The 17,103-nt window shown below is 39.7% G+C and overlaps 1 protein-coding gene across 1 annotated transcript in view; it reads right to left on the bottom strand.

The window, feature by feature from the left end:
- Window positions 1-736: 736 nt before the first annotated feature.
- Window positions 737-17,103, bottom strand: part of igf2r (insulin-like growth factor 2 receptor) — a 53,589-nt gene continuing 37,222 nt past the window's right edge. The window contains exons 30-51 of the mRNA XM_042389635.1: window positions 16,491-16,624; window positions 16,087-16,283; window positions 15,249-15,375; window positions 15,016-15,147; window positions 13,172-13,331; window positions 12,972-13,080; window positions 10,555-10,636; window positions 10,323-10,456; window positions 9,083-9,232; window positions 8,843-9,001; window positions 8,517-8,727; window positions 8,114-8,266; window positions 6,643-6,877; window positions 5,836-5,972; window positions 5,517-5,634; window positions 4,465-4,611; window positions 4,185-4,369; window positions 2,852-3,038; window positions 2,608-2,757; window positions 1,928-1,997; window positions 1,441-1,725; window positions 737-1,346 (exon numbers count right to left, since the gene is read on the bottom strand). Of these exons, the coding sequence (XP_042245569.1) occupies window positions 1,188-1,346; window positions 1,441-1,725; window positions 1,928-1,997; window positions 2,608-2,757; window positions 2,852-3,038; window positions 4,185-4,369; window positions 4,465-4,611; window positions 5,517-5,634; window positions 5,836-5,972; window positions 6,643-6,877; window positions 8,114-8,266; window positions 8,517-8,727; window positions 8,843-9,001; window positions 9,083-9,232; window positions 10,323-10,456; window positions 10,555-10,636; window positions 12,972-13,080; window positions 13,172-13,331; window positions 15,016-15,147; window positions 15,249-15,375; window positions 16,087-16,283; window positions 16,491-16,624 (3,421 nt within the window). The 3' untranslated portion in view covers window positions 737-1,187. The remainder of the gene's footprint in view (window positions 1,347-1,440; window positions 1,726-1,927; window positions 1,998-2,607; window positions 2,758-2,851; window positions 3,039-4,184; window positions 4,370-4,464; window positions 4,612-5,516; window positions 5,635-5,835; window positions 5,973-6,642; window positions 6,878-8,113; window positions 8,267-8,516; window positions 8,728-8,842; window positions 9,002-9,082; window positions 9,233-10,322; window positions 10,457-10,554; window positions 10,637-12,971; window positions 13,081-13,171; window positions 13,332-15,015; window positions 15,148-15,248; window positions 15,376-16,086; window positions 16,284-16,490; window positions 16,625-17,103) is intronic.

Raw genomic sequence — 17,103 nt, forward strand, 5'->3', positions numbered from 1 at the left:
TTCCCAACAACCTCCGTCGTCACAGAACCTTTCATTCACACTTAAGGCCATCTCTTATTTTCACACACACACACACACACACACATACAACAGAGACACGGACAGATAATCAGCTCAGACAACCATTTAAATAATCATAAAATCAAACTCGTGAGCAAAATACACCGGTGAGGACGACAAATAAACAAACAAACAAACAAACAAAACATCCATATCGTAGAACATTATCACCTATGTACAATGTCTAATCAAAACAAGACAAAAAAAAAAAAATCAATCTGTCGCTGGACATGATTCATTCGATGAAAATGCAAAAGTAAATTCATCATCAGGAAGGCATCGCGCTTTCTTTTCAGGCGGGGGGGGGGAGAAAGAGAAAAGATCTGCTATTATAGCAACTGTAAACGACAAGAAAAGACAAATCATTCCCTTTAAGAAACAACACAAGCCGACACCTTCACCGACTACATCCAGGGAACTCCATCCCCCTCCCAAAAAAAAAAATCTGCTTCACTATCGAGCAACTTAACTGTACCCGTCTCGCCGCATTTATCTAATAAAAGTCGCAACTGGCCGATGAAAACAACACAAAAAAAAAAATCTAAATCAACCCCAAAAGTAGCCGAAGTTTTTCTCTGCAATGACACTGGTATCATTTCTAGTTTATCATCGCTACAGTAAAGTGCTAAAGTAATGGCACAGCTTCATTTGAAAACACTAGAAGAAAAGATTTTTTTTTTACCGGCATGCCTCATCGCAGCGTCAATACGTTGAGAGAAAGACTCTCGACTGGCCTGTTCGGTGTTTTATTAGATAAATGTGGCGAGACTGAAGTCGCTTCAGTGAAGCAAATTATTATTATTATTATTTCAGATTTATGAAAGAAAAATTGGGTGCAGGTCAAAAAAAAAAAAAATGGCCTGAAGAACACTTTAAATAATTAGCTACCAATAAATAAGAAACCTAACATTGACAGTCTGTAGACAGTGGACTGGATAGAGTCTGAATAGGCCGAGTAAAGGTGCAGTCCAACAAAATGAATCCCAAAAAGAAGGAAAGGTTTCTGTTTTCAATATGTTGTCGGTATGTCGTCGTCGTCGTTGTTGTTGTTGCTATTATGGAGACATTCACTGAGAGAGAGAATAGTTCAGATTGGATGGGGGGAAGCAGGGAGGGAGGGAGTGACATCACACCCTGAGGAGGTCCTCGTCACTGTCGTCCTCGTCCCGTTTCCTGTTGGCTGCTGTGTTGTTACCGTGGCTACGGCCTGAAGAGCGAGGTTTGCTGCTCTTCCTCTTCCTGTCTGACTCGTCCAGGAGGCCGACCAGGTCCTCGTCGCTCTCCTCCTGAAATAATAAAAAGGAAAGAAGAAGTGACGTTGGTGAGTTTTCTAAAAAAAAGTCACAGCATCTGGACGGCAGACGGCGAGGCGACGCTCACCTGGAGGAAGGCGCTGCGGTGAGTCGAGTTCCTGGACGGACCGGACGGTTTGACCACTCGAACCCCCGGGAAGCTCAGCACCTCGTCCTCGCTGTCGTCGTCGTCCTGCTCATCCAGCGAGAAGGAGCGCAGGCCGTCCGTATTCACCGGCTTGGTCGTGATGTGGCCGTTGCCGTGGTTACTCCTGCCCCGATGGGAGGACGAGGAGGAGGATAAGGGAGGAGCTTCGAGCTCCTCCATCAGCCACTCCATCTCGTCTTCACCTCCGTCTTCATCCATGTTGACCTGAGGATTTACATAAAGGATCATATGTGATTATAACAAATTAAACTGTGTAAAAGAAGTAAGAACTAAACTGTCTTTATGTTCTATTTCTTATTGCCAGTGAGATCTAATGAGATTGTATCTAATCACTCAACTTTTCTGCACTGTAATCTGAGTATCTGATTGGCTGAAAATGAAGGATTCATCCATTAAATCAGTCTACCTTGGAATATTTATAGGAGACTTGGTTTCCTCTCCTGCAGCAGCCGGCCACCTTCTGGATCACCAGCTCTCTGGAGGAAGATATTCAAAACAAAAGATGAAGATAAACATGCTGCAAATTCAACGCATTTCTTTAAATAGGACATATTCTGCACATTTACACGTCTATGTTTATATTCTGGGGCTCTACTGGAATATCTTTGTATGATTTCCAGTTAAAAACTGCTTATTTATCTTCTACTGGTCCTTTATGCAGCCCCTCAGTTCAGCCTCTGTCTGAAACAGGCCGTTTTAGCTCCTGTCTCTTTAAGACCCGCCTCCTGATGAGCCCACTCTGTTCTGATTGGTCGGCTTCAAGAAGCTTCCTCCAGCTCCAAAAACAAACTATAGTAGCAGGATTTAACTTCTTTTTGTTCTTTACTCAAAATGTCACACAAAAAAAAACCTTCGCAACCAACGCCTGATGTCAGCTTGTCGTCAGCAAGGTAGGAAACGAAGCGTTTATGTTTATGGATTAAGCCCTGACTTTTGACTTGCAGGCGGCATTTTAACATAACTTCAAGTTTAGGAACTTTGACCATGTTTAACGTTCCGACATCATAACAGGATATGAATAAGAAAAAGCAGAATATGTCCCCTTTAAACAGCTTGTGTGGGGTTGCAGGATGCTCTCGGCCTCACCTTCTCTCTCTCTTGTGGAGCAGAAGTCCCAGCAGACAGACAGTAAGACCCACCAACAGGAGGCTCAGCACCGCTCCCACCGCCTGGCTCCTCCTGGACAGACCCGTAGCATCGCTGCTGTTGTCATCGTACGACTCCGCGTTCACAGTTCTGCAGGAAAAGAAGAGTTGAACATATTATCTTAAAATCCACTTCTACTGCCTGGAGTAAAAACTAAATTCCAGATGTGTAGCATTGTACTCACGTGAGACCGCACACAGCGTCCGTGTGCCACACAAACAGATACTGGCATTCATCCGTCTCCAGCATGAACTCTGGGATGCCGACGCCTGCTGAAGGGTTACAGTGGAACATGATGGTCGATGACACCATTTTGGTTTTCTCCCGCCCACACTCTGACTCAGAGGGCACCATCACATCCAGGTTTCCTCCTGAAGGAAAAAAAAAAGATTGTTGACACAGTTGTTGAGATTTTAATCAGTTCTTTAAAGCATCATTTTTTAGGACAACAGTGTAATAGTCAGTGATGAACTGATGGTCAACAGTAAGAGTTAGTTTAGTCTGATAACATGCTAAAAAAGTAACATTAGCACATTAGCTAAAATGTGTTATGGTAATGCTAATAATACGTGGCTTTCACTAACATGTTATCGCTAACATTCACGTTAGCGATAACATGTTTAGCGTTAGCACTGAGTACACGTATATAGAGTTACATGTTAACACTTGCACATTAGCTAATGCATATGTGTTATGGTAATGCTAATTATTCGTGGCTTTCACTAACATAATGCTAAACATGTTACTGCTAACATTCACGTTATGTTAGCAATAACATGTTTAGCATTAGCAATGACGTACATAGAGTTACATGTTAACACTTGCACATTAGCATGCTCAGTAACACTTGAAGGTTTCCTGGAAAGAAACAGCTTTTAATTTGTAATTACAGGGAAAATTGTTGTTTGACTTAATTCAGTAGTGTTAGTACAGCTAAGCTATGCTAACATTAGAAGCAGTTGTTGTTTTCTTGAAGAATCTGCTTGAAAAAAAAGCTTTATTTAATCCCAATTAGATATTAACTCATTATTATTAGTTTTCATGTTGAATTGTATGTTTGCCTGTTTCACCTTTGTGCATATTAAACTAGCAGTTTAACTGCATTAATTAATTGTGAGTGTACCACTTAATCACTGTCTCCATTTTCCCTTTAATTAGCACTAAATTACATAATCCTTTCTAACGACCTTCCTGTGAATCTACAGTTACATATCAGTGTATTTAGAGGACATTATATGGAAGTATGGGACATATACTAATGTTAGCATTCAACATGTTGAAGAGAATTATTTGTTTTTTGAGGCATCCTGTCATGAACTCAAGTGTAGAAGTGGCTGCTGGATGAGAAGATAATTGGATTTATCTTGTTTGTGCCAAATTGTGAAATCCATCTAGCAGTTGTGGAGATATGAACCAAAGTTTTAGCTGTAATTCAACCACCTAATTTACCAGTAAAGACAGAGGAGATGGTGTTTTTTATAGTAAGAAACAGGACTCTAAACTATTCAGTAAATTACCTTTAATGTAGTACTTTGCTTTGCTGGAGGAGCCAATCCTGCGTCTGTACAGTCCGTTGAGTTTGACCTGGCAGATGTTGGCACCGAGACAGCTGGACAGCGAGCTGTTGGTGATGCCGGATAACTGGATGTGGTAGATGTAGCGGTCACCGTTGGGACGGATGTCTCCAGACGCCTGATGGTGGCTGAGAAGGGACAGATCGAGAATAAACCAGAGAAGTACTACATCGAGTGTTTAAGTTTAAACCAGGTGGACGTTTCGAGTGTGAGCTTGTGTTACCTGTAGTAGAGCGCTCCCAGACTGAGGCTGGCTCCGGTGTCTGGAACCTGAATCGTCCCGTTCACCATCTCCACCTCACGCTGCTTCACCGCACACGCTGACCGAGTCTCCCAGCCAATCACAAACTCACATGATGCCTCGTCAATACTGCTCACACAGACACACACGGAAAGATAAGACGCGCTTAACACGGCTGAAGATTGGAAAGATAGTAAAATTTAAGATTTCTGGAACCAATTTAACCAGTTTAGTGATTTTAAAAGAAAAAATAACAAAAAAAAACAACATATTTCACAGGAATTGTTTTTATTAACCTAAATATGGAGTCTTCAATATAAGAAATTTACTTTAATGTGAATTATAGAGCTGCAACAATTAGTCGATTAATCATTTAGTTGACAACTTTTAAATTAATCGCCAACTATTTTGATAATCAGGTAATCGTTTTGAGTCATTTTTTAAGAAAAATGTCCAAATTCTCTGATTCCAGCTTCTTAAATGTGAATATTTTCTGAATATCTTTATTTTGATGACGTCATCTTGGACTTTAAGACTTTAAAACATTTTTCACCATTTTATAACATTTTATGGACCAAACAACTATTTAATCAAGAAAATGATCAACAGATTAATTGAAAATGAAAAATAATCGTTAGCTGCAGCGAGACGATCTGACTGATTCATGACTGAATAACATGAAGTCCGCTGAAGAAGTGAGAAATGCTTCACAAGGCAACTTCAAATGACGCTAAAACCAGAGAAAGTTTAACCTGAAAGACAAACACTGTCTTCTGTCATTAACTGGCAGGTTTGAAATCTGGAACCGAGAGAGTCAATGAATGTTATCGTAGAGAGTTTTGTCTTTTAAAGCGTCACGTGTAGAAGTTCTGCAGAGGTCAGTTAGACACAGCGGGTTCAAATGAAGCAGAATTTAATCAGGAAAAAAAATATTATATTCAGTTTTGATTAATTTCTTTCTTCACATCCTCTCTTATATCTAGAAATGCATTTAACTAATGTATTCTTTAATTCCTCTGCGGTGTGTGTGTTACCTGATGATCGCTGGGTGTCCCACCGTGGAGCCGCAGCTCAGCTGGATCACCGTCTTCGCCTTCACGCCGTTTCCACAAACTTCCTCTCCTGCTGAATAAGTGACGGAGATCTTTCCGTCTGCAGAGGAAGGAAGAAAGTTTAAGACTTGATAATAAACAGAAGCAGAACAGAGCTGTGAGAGTCACAAGTAAAGAAAAGTCCAAAATAAAGTAACACATTGGCTCCAGGAGCAGTAAAATATCCAGTTTACTGATGATGAAATGGTAAAATAAAAGTATTAATTAAGTGCACTGAAGCGTATTTGTCATGATTGCTCACCGGTGAAGCTCATTTTCTGAGTGTGGACGCGGCCGAGCGTCTGCGTCCGTCCTGCTGCGGAGCGTCGGCACACGGTCGCTCCTTCTGGACAACTCGGTAACCCGCCGTGGATCCCCTGACACAGGTTGATGAAATATCTGAGGACATAAAAAACAGAAGAGAGAGTCAGTCTCACGAGTCTGCTGAGATATAAGACACAGGTCAGAAGGTTTTTTTTTTTACAGCTGTGTGCTAACGTTGCTGTATGACTGTGTTTGCTTGATTCTTCTTCTATGGTATCATTTTCTGCCTGTTGTTTTTGTCGGAGGGAGTTTTTCCAGATTGAGGGTCTGAGGATAAAGGATGTTGTACAGATAAAACCACCTGAGACAAATTTCTGATTAGTTTGTTATTATTATATGAATATACTGTCATTATTATTATATTAATATACTGTTATTATTATTACTACTACAGTATCTTTCCATTATGAAGCAGATATGTTAACTGTATTTACTTCAGTTTATCCTGTTTATTAGATCTGAGGAAGCTTGAAAAGATACAGACACTACTGATACAATTATTATTATTATTATAAACTGTATATCTGTGTACTACCCAACAAATTAAAATTGACAATATGTATCCATCTTCAGTTTAGCCAGTTCTGTTCAACTTTGAGTGTTTCAAAGATCTATTCAACCCTTTAATCTCTGTTCTTCCTCCACTGAAGATAAAAAACCAGCATGTGTACATAAAAATAAAATAAGACTGAATTATAAGGAGCAACAAACAAACAAACATAAAAGAAACTGCAGCCAGTCTTACGAGTCTCCGTGGTGGCTGAACCTCCACGGCTCCGTGAGGGAGGACAGGGCTCGGAGGTCGAAGGTCTGATGCTGGCTGACCAGCTTACACTGCATCTTCTTCGGAGGACAAACGGCACTGGTGCGCCACTGGAAAGTGGCCGAACAACCCGCCGTCTCCGACAGCAGCTGTGGGGAGCCGTGACCCGCCGACTGGTCGCAGGTAAACAATATGGACGACTGACGCTTGGCAGAGGCTGGAAGAGAAAGAAAAAGAAGGCGGGATGGTTTTCAGAAAAGAGAGAAAACTAAACTTCCTACAGAGGAAATTAGTATTTACTGGTGTAACTGGTGTTATTATTATTATTATTATTATTATTATTATTATTAGCAGTTATTTCAGGGACCAGCTTAGATACTTAAAATGAATATTAGAGGTTTTTGGATCAATTATGTCGTTTTTCCGACCTCTCCACATGTACCTGAATGCACCGTGAACAAATGACCTTATCTGCATTATCGCGTGACAATAACATAGTCTAAATATGACAAAAAATGAAAGAAGACATGTCGTTTACTGTGATGTTTGCCTGGCAGAGGGACGTTTAAGAGTAGAGCTGCACCGATGGTCGGAGGAATCAAATCAATTTAAAATGCAGCGACGCTCTGCTTATGAAAGGTCTTTACAGGGATTATCTTTGAGATGTTTAAGTGCATCAACGCTGTGACAAAGCTAGACTTGCAAATGTTTGTAGCCTAAAGCCAAAAAAAAAAAAAACCACACACGTGATGATCTGAAGCTTTTTCTTCTCACATTAAGTTACCACGAGTTTTTCAGTTCAACTCTCAACACATGTTGTTCTTTGGCCGTTTTTTAATCCATCAGTGCAGGTTAGTCATTTCATAAACAAAGCTGTGTCCAGAATTTGCACGTTGACATACTAGCTAGAGTGGCGGTTCTCAACCTGAGGGTCACAAACGACAGAGATGACGGAGAAGATGGAAAAAGCTTTAGCTTCTTCTGACTTTTCTCAAATCCTGGGAAATGCTGGATGGTTTTACTGACATGAAACAATATGTGAAAGGAACATAATCATTTGGTTGAAGTGCTGACAGCTGAGAGACATACAGTATATAATGTGTGATGAACTATAAGAAGGATGGGAACCAGAGAACTAGGATATCATTTTTGAAAACTGAGATCCAGAAATAATTAAACACAGATACGTTTCAAGGTTTAAACTAATGAGAAAAAGCCAAAGTTTTGGTGTCATAAATGCATACTGATGCTTTAAGACAGTGAGAGAAATGAGTCATTTTATATTAACAAGAAGGAGCCTCAGAACATCTTTACAAGTTGAAAAATATTCACTTATTTTTTGAGCTGTGATTTCTTTGTTTTGACTCTACTCTTCCTGCCTGTGTGCTCTCCAGAGCTACAGATGTAAAAACGGACATGACGTCAGTCTTTCCTGACAAAAAGCTGGAGTCACCTGGACTGCAGAGTCCCCATTTCCCGTCACCGTCATAGTTGTCAGTGGTCGCGCACCACTTCTTCCCGTCTGTCCGGTGATCTGTGGTGCAATCTGTATACGTCTTCTTCATGAAAGTGAAGGGCAACACGCACGCCTCGTCCTTATCTGTCACTGAAACACACAAAGTATTTGCAGTAAATACACCTGCAGCTTATTCACTGACAGAATCTCCTTATTTATAAGAAAAATATCTTATTTTTTGCAAACAAGAGTGAAGCTTTTAACCATTTTCTTCTTGAGGAAAAAGTTCAATATCTCACATTTTAGGAGGAAATATCAAACTGCAAAGCCTGATCCTGTTTCCTGATTGGCTGAAGCCTGTCGAGTCTGTTGTAAACCATTTAAAACACGGCAGACTTACCGGGAGGGCAGAGATCTCCGCCACCATACTGCATCAGTACGGCCTGCTCCTCATGTTTGAAGTCCATCTTCATGACCTTGCTGATGCCGAACGATGACGCCGATTTGTCTGAACCAGAACCAGAAACCCGGCAAACCGCAGCCTTCTTACAAAGCGGCTCCGCCACCGAGCCGCAGACGTTGATTTTGTAGGTGCTGGAGCCGACCGGTACCTAGCACACAAAGGGTTAACTTTTCAACTGGTGTGCACAGCAACATGAAAAACACCCGAATAATACTGGATTTAATATGTTCTCAGAGCTACGTAAACCTTGTAGTAAAACGAACCTCAACTTCACCAGAGAGGGTCGACAGGTCGAAGGTGAACTGGAGCTGACTGTCGGTGAGCTTGCAGCCGCTGGTGTGAGTGGTATCTGAACAGACAACCGGGGTCGCCCACTCAAACAGGTAGACACATTTCTGCAGCCTCAGCATTTGTGGAGAACCCTGATAAAGACGTACAGGTCAGTGTTTTGTTGGAAAAGTGAAACACTGTGAAAGAGACGTAACATAAAGAACATGACTGACCAGCTCCAGGCCTCTCTGGCAGGTAAAGATGATGGTGGAAGTGTAGTTCTGTGCAGGATCCGCCGCACACTTAGTGGAGCTGTTGTAGGTGATGGAAACCTCACCTGTCGCGCTGCTGATCTGAGGACCGCTGGTGGTCCGACCGATATCCTTTCAGAGAGAGAAAGAGGGAATTAAAGAGAGAAAAAAGGCAGAACAAACAAGAAATAAAACAGACACACGACAAGAAAGTGAAAAACATTTCAATCACACAATTCTTTTCAACTTTATCTTCCTACAGCAAGAATGAGAGGGTCTTTTAAGTAAAACTCATTCTAAACAAAAGAGTTTATTTTGAGAATCAAAAACGGCCTGGGGGGGGGGGGGGTGTTAAATGGAGGGATATCAGAAGAGTTGCAAAACAGATGCTGTTATTTCTTGATTTCAATCTGTCTTGTTGCCTCATTTAATTATGCTTAAATCTCAATTAACAAGAAAATTGCTACACAGAGGAAATGAAGCTCAGTTGAATTTATAAATAGGCCTGCAATTAACAATTATTTTCATCATTGATTAATATGTTTATTAATTTCTCGGTTAATCGGTTCGTTGTTTGGTCCATAAAATGTCAGAAAAAGGTAAAAACTGTCGATCACCGTTTCCTAAAACACAAAGTGACGTCATCACAACCAACAGTCCTCAACCCAAAGATATTTATTTTTAGAAGACTAAAGAAACCATAAAGTTATTATATTTTATTATATTATTGTATTTACGAATCTGGAATCAGAGAATTTTGGCAAAAATGATTAATAGATTAACAAAACAGTTGCCGATTAATCTAATCATTGCATTCATATCTAAATTCTTTGGCAAGAGTCATAAAATTTGACTTTAGTAAGAAATGCGTTTGGTGCACAGAATGAAACACGTCAGCAACGTTTCACAACAATGATTATTTTCCCACAAGTGATACAAAATAATACAGTAAAGATATTAACTTATATATTTTTTGTCTGTTTCAAAGTGGGCAAGTCCAGTTGTGTAACTGAGCATATATTTTAGCACTTAACCCTCGCTGCCCAACAATAATAACGGGGACTAGACCATGATGTCAAGCAAAACCAGTCATAACGTCTGCCGTCCTTTTGCTTATTTGTTGAGTCAAAAGGTGCCATCAGACATTTTTGCACGTTGTCAGTCAAATATTTTCATTATAAGACAAACTACATGAACGTGAGGTCAAAGTGAAAGGACTTACGACAGGCGGTCCGTTATCGGGGTCCATACAGACGGCGGCTCCGGGGGGGCAGATGACCCCGGGGATGGGGTTCAGAGGCTGACAGACGTTGATGTAGAAGTCTGGAGATCCATCACTTTGGTCCACCGCCTCATCTGAGAGGATAAAATATGGATTGATTGATTGTTCTGTATTGATCTGAGATTGGATATGGAGCTCTGTCACTGCAGAAGTGAAAGCTGGGCCCACTGACCTGTGGCGGTGTAGTATCCACTGACATGAATCAGAGGAGTTAGGTCTATAAGAGCAGAGCCGTTCTGGACTGAACACGTAACCTGACAGATGAAATAAAAAGGAGAAACAGAAATGTCAGTGGTGAATCTATGTGGGTCAGAACAGGAATCACTCGTAGGCTTCAGAAAACCAAACTCCAAGAAAAGGAATTCAACCATTTTTGTTATGTTGTCACTCTTTTATTGACTATACAATGGCTGTAGAATGTTTTCTTCCTCTTTTAGTTTGAGTTTGAAGAATTATTTTGGAAGAAGTGAGTCCAAACGCTTCGACTCCGTCGTGAAATTTAATGCTACATTCCTGTGTCCTTTGATTATCCTTGAGAAGTCTCCAAAAGCCGACTGTAACCCACCTGTAGACGACTGAAATTCAATTTGCTCTGTGAAATTGGCCAATTTAGGGCTAAATTGCGAAGGAATGCGTCATATTTTTCCACTTGAATATGTGGAAAATAACTTCTTAATATAAAAGTTGCAATTCTGTACAGTATCTTATAATTATTTTCTTTTGTGAAAAGCCAATAAATCCACAACAAAAGGCACTGATAACAACATCTGTATGAAGGTTTTACAAGGTTTGTGAGGCTGTTATCTTGTGATGTTTAGCAGTTAGTTGAACACATACAAACACAAACTGCCATCAAGTTTTATATAACTCGTAACTAAACAATATATTTGATTTAGTTTACTAATAAAGTCCTTTTCAGTTGTTTCTTAGTATGTCAACATGTGCAGAGCCAAACCAACAATGAACTCATCTATTGACCTTGAGAAACGGCTCCAAAGACTAATAAGTCGAGAGGTTGTCATATGAAGCTGTTGAAGAAAATCACTCAAGTCCTTGTTCAAAGTTTGCTGTGGTGGAAGTTGTTTAATAGCGTTCCGGAAATGCGGTGAGCTTACTGACCCAGAGCTGGTCTGATACAGTAGACTGACCCAGAGCAGAAGGGATGGAAACACTTTATACCATAAGATCAAACAATTGGAAACCAAAAGGTAGGGAGGTAGGGCATCTGCATACAGGATCAAGGCAGCATAATAAGGAAAAAATCAAGGAGGTGCTGCATTCAGACAGGATCAAAAAGGTCAAATCAGCAGGGTTCAAAGGCAGGAAAGACACAGTTGTTTCCCAGACATCACTTGATTATCAAGTCTCTACCCAAATGTGTATTTTCTTCTTCAATATACAGTATTTTTTAACATCTATATCTCTGTTGTTTATTTTTATGTTCTGATATGAAAGTAATTAAAGCAAACTTAGAAGTGGAACAATCCTTATCTAGAGTTATTTAAGAGAGTCGAGTTAACCGGCTGAATTAGAAGAAACTGTGGAAACTCAACAACAGTGAAAATATGAGTCTTTTAACCTCATGTCAGTGATAAGCAACAGAGGAACATAAAAGTGGACATCGTCTGCATATATATATATATATATATATATATATATAGATATATATATATATATATATATATATAGATATATATATAGATATATATATATATATAGATATATATATATATATATAGATATATATATATATATAGATAGATATATATATAGATATATATATATATATATATATATATATATATATATATATATATATATATATATATATATATATATAGATATATATAGATATATATATATAGATATATATATATATATATATATATATATATATATATATATGAGGAACAACTGGCATAAGACAGAGAAGAAGGGTAAAAGTCACCATGAGGAAGTGACACCTTACTACTTACAGGAAGTAGATATTACATTTCTCTTTAAGAAACACTCGTTTAGAGACTGACAAGTAGGAAGAAGTCAGAAAAGGTGGGTGAAATAAGGGGCCAAAAACAGGACGGGGTGCCGCATTCAGACAGGATCAAAAAGGTCAAATCAGCAGGGGTCAAAGGCAGGAAAGACACACAGTTGTTTCCCAGACATCACTTGATTATCAAGTCTCTACCCAAATGTGTATTTTCTTCTTCAATGCACAACAAACTAGCGAAGCAGTAAACAGAATCACGATTCTGCACATGCTCAGTGGCGTCTATCTTACACAGAACTACTCTCCGGAGACTGAAAACGTGATGCTGTTATTAGTCTTTGGAGCCGTTTCTAAACAAACTAACGTGACCAAACTCTTCATAATGAAGGAACATGTGACCCAGTGCAGCGCTGTGACTCACTGATGTGTTTTTAAAAGTTTTTGGAGCAACAACGGAGGAATAAGATACATCAGGCTGTGATACACACACAATACTTGTATTGTTGGTTTGGCTCTGCACGTGAGATTTGCTGTGTCTTTTAACAGTGTTGGATTGAATCATGAAATAGACTGAGGCATCAAACACACATTAACATACTCACAGGCTGTTCGCAGACCAGGTGTGTGTGGAAGGAGAAGAAGTGTGTGCAGGTGTCAGCGTTTGAGCCGGTGTGGACTGGCTCTGGAGGGGACGAGCTCATGTTAGGCGGCCTACAGAAAACACAAAATAAATATTTAAATCATAGCAAAAAAAAAACAGGTGAGAAACAGAACCTTCCAGACAGACCTTCCGGCGTCGTACCTGCAGATGAAGTGGATGACGGTTTTGTGTTTGAGGTTGGGGTTCGCTGCGCAGGGACTCCCGCCTTCGTACGTCAGCTCCAGAACGTGATCTTTGTAGGAGAGTTTCCTGCTCACCTGACCTCCGCTCACCGCACTGCTGGAATCCTTGATGCACACAGCTGTAACACACATAAACATACACACCCATATGTTTAAAGCAGTGATTTTACTTTCCGGTGTTTAAACATGATTACATCTACAGTACGCCAACGCTTCTATACAGATATTTTAAAATGCAATAGTTGTGTGAGCTTAAAATTCAAATATAGTATAAAACTGCCACAGAGTTTTATTAGCTAATTTTTTGTCTAGTTGCTCATTTTTATTAGATATAAATACATATAAATTCTGTTCCAGCAGGTGTATAGTCATTCATTCGCAATCCAGAATGATAAAATCTAAGGATTTGGAATAGAGAATTATGTTTCTAGCCTGCTTTTATTAGTTTTTTTTACTTAGGATACAGTTTCCCATAAACTACTGTACTTACTTTAATGAATGATATATTGCATAACTGTCTGTCACTGTGTACTTTGATGCAGATCCAGATGAAAATTAAACATTTCTAAAAATTCTTGTAATTACACATTCAGACGTATTCTGCAGCGTTTGGCAGAGGTGTGTGTTCTCTGAGTGCCTCCTGGTTTACTACAGCTCTGGTTAAAGGAGAAGTCAATAATTTAAAATGTCCTGGAATTTCAGGTCTGTCATTAAGGTTCACTCCGGCGCTCTGAGCTGCAGTTGACAAACAATGGTGACGCAAGTTCTCAGTGTTACATAAACCAGTTAACTGGAGCCCAGTGCCTGGATGGATGCTTAATCAAGCTTTCAAGCCTTTCCCTTTAATTGCTATTACTGAGCAGGAATTAACAGGTTTTTGTGGTTGTCCTCTTAAAGCTGGCAATGCTTTTTTTATGTAGAAATACAATGCAGAGATAATAAAAACAGGAAAAAGTGGCAGTCAGCTGAAGATATTTGTTGTTCTGTTTTCTTCTAGATGGTTTTGTCTCTAGTTAGTTGTAGTTTTGTTTGGCTTGATTTTGTTACCTTTGTATTTTTTCTATACTTGATGCTTTTTTTTTAATCAGTTTTGTTCAAGTAAAATAAGGTTTAAACAGCAAACATCCTCTTCATGTTCAGACAAAATGGGAATCTGTGTAACTACTATTACTACTGTGTAACGTTCAAAGAATATTATATATATTTGCAAATCTAAGTGATGTTTCTCTGCACATCAGTTCTTTTCACCCTGCAGAAGCATTAGTCTATGAACCCCCGTAGCTGGAAAAATGAACCAATCAGTGAAGCGCAGGGAGGAGTTGAGGTGATGTCGTCTTGTCATTTGCAGTTCTGACTAGTTAAAGGTTGATTCGATCGCAGCGACACGTTTTTTTAAAACAAATGTGTAGCTCTGACTGGTTAAAGGCTGATCTGACAGTGATTTCTATGTACGCACACTGATGACACCCAGAACGTAAGCAAGGTGACCTTTGAGGCTTGAAGTGACTGATGAGAAATTATCTGCTTGTCTGTCATTTACTGGCGATATAAAACACACAGCAGAGTCAACTTTGCACCTATTTTTTGTTTCTGATAAATAATAATATATGAAACTTCAGCTCCAGACAGATTCATCAAGAAATGTGTTGAACAAATATCATAATATAAGCTCATTTCATTCCTGACTTTGCATTTCATGCTGTCAAACTAATGCAAGTATAATATTGCAATAGGAGCACAGAACGCATGATGTTTGTTTTATACATCTCTGGCTGAATAATTAACACCTGAGAGACGACGTACCGGTTCCAGGAGCACATCCAGCGTTGGTCACGTCTCCACAGATGTTCATGCGGAACATCTTGGTGTGTTCCTGATGATCGTACACGGTGTAGCCTCCTTCCTGCGTCAGACTGTTCAGGTCAAACAAATGACCTGTGGAAGAAGAAAAGTTCAAGGTTATAAGATCATCAGAATTATTAGTTTTCTAACAATAAACGCTACATGTGCAGTAGATAACACAAGGTTTACTGCACCTGTAGCAGGGTTGGTGACTCTGCAGTTGTCGTGCTGGCTGGTGTTCAGAGGGCAGGCGGCGGCTGTTAACCACAGGAAGGTGTAAACACATTCCTCGATGGCAGAAATGAGAGTAGGCCGGGAGTCCTGGACAGGAGATAGGAGCACACGTTGCTGTTATATTTTTATTTATGCAAATATGCACCGTTTTTGAACATAAATAATAGTAAGAAGTGCTGCAACTGCCCTGGTTTAGGCAAGTTCTAGACATAAAAAAAGGTTAAAACAGTGACTTTGCAAATGGTATTAAGTTTTTCAGCGTAAACCCAGACTAAAGCCAAAATGTTGATGTTCTCTAATCTCCACCTTTCCAAAAGAGAGACTTAAAGACAAGTGAAAAAGTCACTGTTCTCCAAAGTGTTTTTAGTTGTAGTAAATATCAGTTCACACCAAATCTGAGATGCTTTCTTGTGTTTTACTTGTGTTTAGACAGCCAGTCATATCTATTGAAAACATGGTGATTCACTGCCTTTTCTTTATGAAAGTTTTAATCCTGTTTCACACCCAACAGTGATGTCACAGCGTCCTGGAGTACATCTCTACATCACTGCAGACAAGTGAGAAGTTAAACCACTGGAGGTCAGCAAAGACGTTTTTTGGGTTGTTAAATTACTCTTTAATATGTCATAAGAAATTAAAATGTACAGATACAGACATTTTGACCAACAAGCTAAGAAACTAAATATTAACTAGTGATTATTTCACAGGATGATGAAGGTTTAACTGTATATTTTACAGACTGTATGGATGCAACGTTCTAACATATACTGTCTATCATTCGTAGAGTGCATCACTCACCACTTTGTCTTTGTCACACTTGAAGCGAATGATGCTGCTCCTGTTGCGGACGCCATCGGGACAGAGCTGGCCGCTGGTGTACTGCAGCTTCAGGACGTTCCTGTCCCACGTAGGACCGGACTCCAGCTGCCCCAGACTCACATATTCATCCCCATCCTTCACACAGGACGCTGCGCTGGACGGACACTTCCATGAACCTGTCACCGGACGAGCAGAAGGTCACTTTGGATAGTGTCAAAAACTCAATCTCATTGTAACATAAATGATTTCTTTAGGGAAACTGGGTTGCTGCAGAAGCTTTTGAGAGCAGGATTTTTGAGAAAATGTTGTCTTGCAACTTGAATTCAGAGCAATAAACCAGAACTAGATGCTTCATTACTGTACATAAGAACAAGCTCACTGACCTCCCTGCTGCACCAGCGACCTGCAGACGTTGATGTAAAATTTTTTCTTGGTGTCGCCAGTAGAGTGCTCCACCTCCCAGTTCTGAGTCTCCATGGCCAGAGGTGAGAGGTCATACGAGTGGCCCTGACCGTCGCTGAGGACAGAACAAACCAAAGGAAGGTAAAAAAATCCAGTGTCATGTATGTTAACAGTCCACACAGATGTCTGAACGGTTGATAATTACAGCAGTTAATGTTTTTGACAGTGTTCTCTGTCCAATACAATATTATTTGTCATTTGTCATTTGTCATTTTCATGTCAATACCATGTGATGTGTTGAGTTTCCAGCAGCGAATCAGTCTGTAACTGTGATGCTCGGTGCAGATAAAGACATATAAAAAATACTGTGTTGATTTATTACTTAACAATACAGTTGTTCCTGTTGTCTGCAATCACTAAAGGAGCAGAAATTACTTCCAATCAAATCTAAAAAATGTTTTTTTTCCCTAAAACTCTGTCAAACATTTTTGCTGCTGTATTTTCTTTTTCTCCAGTAGCTTGATGCTTGAAACATGTCGACTGTCACACTCAAGGAAAAACACATAAAATGTCAGAAAGGAGGAAATCTGCTTC

The sequence above is a fragment of the Thunnus maccoyii genome, chromosome 17 (assembly GCF_910596095.1).
Source record: "Thunnus maccoyii chromosome 17, fThuMac1.1, whole genome shotgun sequence".
NCBI classification, from domain to species: domain Eukaryota; kingdom Metazoa; phylum Chordata; class Actinopteri; order Scombriformes; family Scombridae; genus Thunnus; species Thunnus maccoyii.